We start from the raw sequence: 7,836 nt of genomic DNA on the forward strand, positions 1-7,836 counted from the left end.
TGACTAATATCTTTAATGTTGTATTTATTTTGTAGTATATAACTATAAAAAAGAATGTGTCACTTTTATTTTAAAGTATGTGATTATATTTATGGGGATTGGTCACGTAAGTAAAATAATAAAGTTACACATTTAATTAAACTGTAAAAGCAACAAGTAATATAATTCAAAAAGTCAAAATAATTAACTAAAATATAAAACCACATGAGTTGGATATGCAATACGTAAAACTTGAGAGTTTGGAGAAGCCGTGACCTAGAGTAAGAAAGATTGACTTATTTATATAAGTTTAGATAAAGTTAACATAGTAAGTTGTAATTAGCAAATAAATTAGCCCAGGTCTTGAAGCCCAAAATGGCTAAACCTAATTTAAAAAATACTTTAAATAATAAATTGGATATTCGGGTAATATCTGATACCCATTCGGGTTATCCAATACCTAATTTATCTTAAAGTTCAATACTCAATCTCATACCCAATCCCATAAAATTGGATATTGGGTATCCAATACTCGGCGGATATCGGATCGGGTACGGATAAACCCAATATCCGATATCCATATTCCCACCCTACTATATTATTAAATTTTCATCTCATGCGGCTTGCATTTTTCTTTTTGGGTAGTAAGTTAAGGATTAAACAATTAGTATAATTAAATTAGTATTTTAAAAATAACAAATGAATACTCCTTAATACTCCATTTGTTCTGAAAAATATGAATATTTGTTTTTTACAGATTTTAATGTATAATTAGAAAAATAAAAAAAAATAAATGATAGTATGAGTACTGTTAGTGGACTCCACATCATTAGTGTAACTAATGGTATTGTAAATAAAATAATGTATTGTTTAACTATTCCAAAATTAGAAAATTCATACTTTTCATAGACGGACTAATAAGAAAACATTTCATACTTTTAAGGACGGAGTGAGTAAGAAAATACTTAATTAATTATAATATTTTAATTAAATATCCTAATTATTAGAATCAATGCAAGTAGTTTTGGATGAATCGAAAAAAAAGTACAAGTAACATAAGACGGGGTGGGTTAGTCATTCCAATGATATTGAAACCTCTAGTGAAAGGGCCGAGCGATTGTACCATTCCTATTCCAATACTCACAATAAAATAAAATAAATAATCGGTGAAAGGGATGCTATCTGATATTTATGCGCCATATCTTTTTAATCAATTTATAATTTTCATTTTTTTGTGAAAATATATTCGGTATTGAGACAATCAATTTAGCTAAAATCAGGTACGGGTACCCGACTTGTCAGGTGCGGGTAACCCGTTTCGCCACCCCTAGGTCGGACAAATAAAGTAATCATCAAGCGTTAATTTTTTGTTTTGCTAGTTATATTATTTAAATATACTGACTAAGGGTTATATGATTATTCATTTTGTAATAAATTTTGTGTAACACGGAAGTAAACGTGTGAAAGGGAACTGACCCCATGCTTGAGATGGGGAACCAGTGGCTGAGAGTCTGAGACACCCCTGATCTCTCTCTGCTACTCATCAGTTTTCATTATCAATAAATAAATATTTGATGCTTACTCTATTTCCCCTCTGTTTCTTGCTTTCAAGAAACGATTTTTGTTCATGGGTTTTAGGCTAAACATCAAATGGGGCGGTCTCTCAGTTCAGTCGCCTCTCTCCACAAGTTCTTCATCTTTGCCTTCTTCATATTCTTGTCAGTCTCATCACTTCTTCAATTTTGATTTATTTTTGTATATGACCATTTAATTTATGTTGGTTTGGTTTGTCTTATGTTACTTTAGGTTCGTTTCATGATAGATTTTCTCAGTGATTCTGCTTCAACAAATGTTTTTATTAGTATTATAATTATAATTGGAAAAATATGAACTTTCAGGTTTGGGATGAATTTTTCATTTAATTGCATATGGCATGACCAATGAGAAAAACAAATTGTGATACTATTTTCTAATATTTCCGAGAGGATCAAGGCTATAAACTGAAATAATTTTGTTGGGTTAAGATTGATTCATAGACTAATGCATTGCATTCTAGATTCAAGATTGTGTATGAAGGCCTTACCTATTTGTAAATTGTGATGACAAGATTGTGACATTAGCTGAACTTCTTGTTTTCGACTCGGGAAAGGGCTCTTCAGGTCATAGCTTGTAGTGGTTATGACATTGGTAGGGTAGGCTGAAGCACCCCAAACACAAAAACTGTTATAGTAGTATTAATGGAGGGCTGTCGAACTCTTTTGCAATTAACCGCCGTCTCAGTTTACAAAGACAGTGGAGCCCTTCCAACATAATTTTCTAGTTCCAACACTCTCATATACGAGACATCTTGTTTTCTCGAAATTTGTATCCCGTACACTGAAAAATAGTCTGTGTTGTATCCCTTAGTCGCTCAATGAGGATTTATCCCGGAGATTCTGATAAGCTGCTCTGCTCATATCCTTTTATTTCGATTCTATGCAGCATGCATTTCTTTCTTGTGTTCATGTTTATGACTCTCTGAGCTGTTAAGGCTCACTTTAATCTCCTCGTAAAAGTAGAAGAAATGAAACTTCAAGTGATGTCAATATTATCACTAAGTTATTATTTTTTTTCCTGAAATTAAATTACTCTAGGAGTAACAGCTGAGTAAATCTACCCTTTATAATAGTAAGAGGGAACCCAAACTACTTTATTTTGGGTTGTTTTGAAGTCTGTCACTTTCTTGTGGTTGAAAAGAATGAGTTAATTTTTATTGTTTCAGCATTCTCTTAAGGTACAACTGCATGATTTCGTTGGGGCCGATCATAGTAAATTTATCATGAATATGGTACTTTTCACGACTGCTTAAATCTCTGCATCTAAACTCGATCCGGTTTCCTATTTTTCTTGCCTCTCTTCATAGAGAGGGTGTGACATGCCAACATGCATAAATACACAATAATCATGAATTTCTAAACTCTTCTCTTCATCTTACAACGCAGGTAGAGGCAGAGACGTTTCGTATATTATGACGAGAGTATCTGCTGCTTCTGTCCTATATGGCGAGGCCGAAACTCAAAACGATACGTCCAAGGCACAAGCTTCCTTGTCTTCCCATCAGCTCTTGGAGAAGTATTTGTTGGAAACTAGAGAATTAAAGGTTGTTCTTTTGTTTGCTTTTAGTCCTTTTTGCATAACCGAGCAATGTCTTACACATGTTTTTACAGATTCGTGTCCGTTGTTGTCTTTAACACTCTTTTGCTCACTTTCGTATCTATTCATTCAGGTGGGACTTGGAAAGGGCTCCGGAGATAGTAGTGTATACAGGTTACTTGATAACGACACTCAGATTTCTAGCAAAGAGGATGAGTCTGTCTCCCTTACCACCGCACGAGCAATGCAAACATCACAGTACAGATTGTTGATGAAGAATCTCGATGTGTTGGAGTACATGTTTGCTGATTCTGACGTGGTAAGGTTGGAACGAGATATTCTGGAGCAATTAGAAAGACTCGGTGCTCTAAGATTGTTCAATTCATTTCTATCAAGGACCATAAAATCCTCGACTTCTTTTGATTTGTCTAAGGCTCCAACTGAGAATGTTGACGAGTCCAAGGTAAATGACTCGGTGGAGAATCGTACAGGCAAGGTGGTTGTTCAATCTGGGAAAAAAGAACTCAGAAAATTGAGAAGAAACAGATCATTGGAGAAGGAAAGTGCTATTTTGCAAGAATTGCATTCAAATGATCTTCATAAGGCTAAACTTGCCCCTGCTAGAAGAAACTCAAGATCCAGAAACAAAAAGCTCAAGATTGCTAGGAACGAGGCAGAGATGTCAAGTGGAGTTAAGGTTGTTTCAATTTCTGTTATGCAAGAAGCGCTTTCGGTTCATTTGAGAAAAAAAATATTTGTCTCATAGTTAAGTTAATGTTATTATATGATAGATGGTTGCAGAATTGGAAAAGCTGAGGGTGGTACTGGAAAAGGATACGGGTAAAATCCCTAGCATGAGTAGCTGGGCCGAAGCTGCCGGAGTTGAAAAGAGCGAGCTGCAACGTCAGTTGCATTATGGATGGCTTTGTAGAGACGAGCTTTTAAGAAGCACGCGCTCCTTGGTTTTGTTTATTGCAAGAAATTACTGGGGACTTGGAGTAGCATTTGAAGATCTGATTCAGGTTCATCCTTTTCTCTTTCTTTGTAATGTTTTGGTAAATAATTGAATCTGTCTCGGAAAAGCGCTCAACTTTCCTAAATCTATTCCAAACTATCAATCTTGACAAGTTAATAACCAAACTATGTGAAGCTATGCAAATATGTCTCGAGATTCAAACATGTAACTAGACCGTGGAAATGGTTTCCATTGTCGTATCCAACTTTGACTCTGTAATCGTGTTGGTCTACAGGCTGGGAGGATAGGTGTCTTGCAAGGTGCAGAGAGATTTGATCAGTCAAGAGGGTACAAATTCTCGACCTACGTCCAGTATTGGATCAGGAAATCAATGTCAACATTGGTGGCGAGACATGCCAGAGGAGTCCGTATCCCTGTAAGTCCCGTTCGTTTACTACTTTTTCATCCATTCTATGTTCAGCAGAATCTATAACTTCATTTCTTTATATTTCTGTTGCAGTGCACATTGAGCAAGGCCATTAATCAAGTACAGAAAGCACGAAAGTCCCTTCGTACGAGCAATGGAAAGTATCCAGATGACTGTGAAATTGCCAAGTTTACTGGTCTCACCGTAGCTAAAATCGTCTCAGCTAGCAAATGCCTCAGGGTTGTGGGATCAATCAATGAAAAAATAGGGGAATCCACCAGCACTAAGTATATGGTAAGGGCCAAAGCTCGTAATCTTGGTTCGTTCATGTTTATTGCCATACATTTCATTCGTCGATGAGCCATTTTGTTACTTCTAACGATGTCGATCTAGCCAGACAAAGTTGGCTCGGGTAAAAAAAACCCAATTGTCTCAGTTGAGATCGATTGTTGCTTCTCTGACCTCTTATCGTGGCTATCTTGCAGGAGATCATACCAGATACATCGACGATGACCCCCGAAGAAGCAGTTTTCAGACAGCATATGATCAAGGATGTGCACACACTTCTCCATGGGTTGGATTCAAGAGAGAGAGAGGTAATAATCCTAAGATTCGGACTAGGTAAGAGTCAATGCAAATCTCTGGAGGAAATAGGGAGGCGTTTCAGTGTGAGCAAAGAGTGGATAAGAAGAATAGAGAGGGCTGCTCTTACAAAACTGAGGAATGAGGAATCTCTCAAAATTTTGGACCACTACGTATATCTTAGTAGTTAGTTCTTGTCATGAATATATGAGGTTGTTGATGATTTATATATTTCTTGTATAAAAATGATGATAATAGATGAAATTATGTTTATGATGGGTGTTGTCTTTGCTGCCATTCTTGAATCCTGATTAATAGAAACTCCACCACCACATAACCATTCTTGATGATTGAGGGGTTTCTATGGTTTTTTAGCTATGGGCCCATTCAAAATGCAAACCTTTTCAAATTGTATATGGATCTACATCGGAGTAAATATTTACTCTTTTCAAGCTTTTATGCTTGGACGACTGAAGAGGTTGATAATGTCACATTTGCAGTGTCAAGAATGTGAGCCTATAGATTAATGAATTCAATGTGATATTATAATGACGTTGATTTTTCGAATCTTTAATGACAGTTGACAATCCTTGAAAATCTCAAAAAATTCCAAATAACTTAATTTCATATAACTCTCTTGATTTTAATAATTTTTTATTCACATACCACATATCAAATCTCAATTGCATACATATGGACGAAGAAATTTGTACGAAAATGTAATTTGTATATACTTATAACGATGGACGCTATAATGTTCTTCATTGCATTGTTAATGTACACATGACCTAAATGGCAATGTGTATAATCTACAAAATATGTAAATGTTTTAAGTGTTTTCGAATCTGCAAGCAATTGTGATTTAATGAATTTTATTGTTTTTGAATTTGCAAGCAATTATTTTTCCACTCGCATTTTATTATAAAACTAATATAAAAAAAAATAAGACCCGCATTTCATTATTTTTTTTTATAAACTCCCTTTTTACATTTTTTAAAATCCGTGCCGAACTCAAATGAGACTTCTAAAATAGACTGAGGGAGTAATAAAATAAAAACTTATCTCTAATTAATTACTCAATTTTATATTACAGTAGTATCTTCTATTTTATTTATATATTTTATTTTTGCACACATACTTTACCTGCTTCATTTATTTATCTCTCATACTTTTACTAATTTATTAAAATCTTTATTAGTTAGACTATTTTTTATTGGCGAAAAAGTATCATAGGCTATGTTTATAAATCGTCTTAATTTAGCAAACTCCTCGAAATTGAAATCGTAAATGTCAGTAAAAAAATCTCTTAAAATCTGAATCAATATCTTTATTGGTATTTTGTACTCTACAGAGGAGTTAAATAAGAGAAATATTTTTGTTATAATTACATTTGATATTATATCAACTAATTATTAAATTACAAATAGGCGGGACTGCTACTTATATAAGGCGAGAAAATTATACCTCAGATATTAGAACATAAAAAACTCTCAATTATTTATATTTGGGGATGATTCAATTTTACAAATTTAACTAGTCTCATTATTACGAAAAAATATCTAATATTCCTTCAAGAATGAACTATTTTATGGAATATGTCTATAAAAAATTGCATATTTACAGTATCTCATGAAATAATAGCACCACAAGTCTCGACAAGTACTTAATTTTGTTTTGAGGATCTTTTACATTATTTTAAGATATTATTGAACATTTTCACTTTATCAATTTATCTATATTTATCCTCATCTTAATCTCTCCCTTTGTTTATTTAATTTATCTCTTCTCTCTATCTTTTATTTACCTTTTCTTTCTTAGTATTTATTTAATTTATCTCTTATACTAATCAGTTATTATTCAGAATATCTTTCTAATTTATTTAATTTATCTCTTTATAGAGTCTATTTTTATTAAGTAATGAACATATGCTACCTAAATTATTATTACATGTAGTACTTATTTTGTATATTTCATTATTTCTAGTATTATTATTATTATTAGTATTATCAAAATTACCATCAAATTGATTTTTAAATAAATAAAAGCAAAACAGAAAAATATTTCGGAATCTTTAAATTTTGGTGAAAGATACGTTAAATAAATAAAAAAAAGAAAATTAACTGTGCCAGATTGCCACCTTCCCCCCAAATCCCCCACCCATCTTTCTCTCTCTATATTTCTCCTCTCTCCCTCTCTCTTTCTCTCTCTACTTTCCTGCAAAACCACATCATCCTCCACCTTTACGCACAAGCCTGTATCTATAGTTTCCGGCAGGCAAACAGCAGCTCACTGCACACATTCGCGCAGTTTGAGTTGCTAGGAAATCGCCGCGGTTGCAAACTCGATTTCGGCGGCGGTTCCCGGTGCGATTTGGTTTGCGCCGGGGAGGATTCCGGGGAGATGCATTCCTTTCATGCTATCTCCACTCCCTGCGGCGCGGCGTGATGACTATTCTCACCGGTACATGGCTAATTGCAAGCTTCAATTCGCACTTTTACCTCGTGTGCTGGTAGGACTAGCGGCAGTGCTGTTGCTGTCAGTCTACTGTAACCCTAGGTTGATTTCTGCAGTAGCGGATTCGGATTCGGACTTGGATTTCGACTCGGATTTTCTGCTGTTCCACCAGGACTACTCGCCGCCGGCGCCTCCGCCTCCTCCGCCGCACCCGCCGTCGCTCTCGTGCGAGTCCGATCTCGGCGGTGTTGGGAGTTTGGATACTACTTGCCAAATTGTCTCCAGCGTGAACATAACGAAGAATGTG

The 7,836-nt window shown here is 34.8% G+C and overlaps 1 protein-coding gene across 2 annotated transcripts; it reads left to right on the forward strand.

Annotated features, from left to right (window-relative positions):
• Window positions 1–1,461: 1,461 nt before the first annotated feature.
• Window positions 1,462–5,351, forward strand: LOC125216739 (RNA polymerase sigma factor sigC). 2 transcript variants are annotated; one of them, XM_048118506.1, is made up of 8 exons: window positions 1,462–1,697; window positions 2,961–3,118; window positions 3,245–3,430; window positions 3,545–3,808; window positions 3,903–4,133; window positions 4,362–4,502; window positions 4,587–4,787; window positions 4,979–5,351. In XM_048118506.1, exons 1-8 carry the CDS (start codon window positions 1,607–1,609, stop codon window positions 5,264–5,266), a joined length of 1,560 nt encoding a protein of 519 aa, XP_047974463.1. In that variant the 5' UTR covers window positions 1,462–1,606; the 3' UTR covers window positions 5,267–5,351. The 2 variants fall into 2 exon arrangements, with proteins under 2 accessions (XP_047974463.1, XP_047974462.1); XM_048118505.1 differs by having other exon boundaries at window positions 3,245–3,808.
• The last annotated feature ends 2,485 nt before the right edge of the window (window positions 5,352–7,836 follow it).

Source organism: Salvia hispanica, chromosome 3, assembly GCF_023119035.1.
Source record: "Salvia hispanica cultivar TCC Black 2014 chromosome 3, UniMelb_Shisp_WGS_1.0, whole genome shotgun sequence".
In the NCBI taxonomy this organism is placed as follows: domain Eukaryota; kingdom Viridiplantae; phylum Streptophyta; class Magnoliopsida; order Lamiales; family Lamiaceae; genus Salvia; species Salvia hispanica.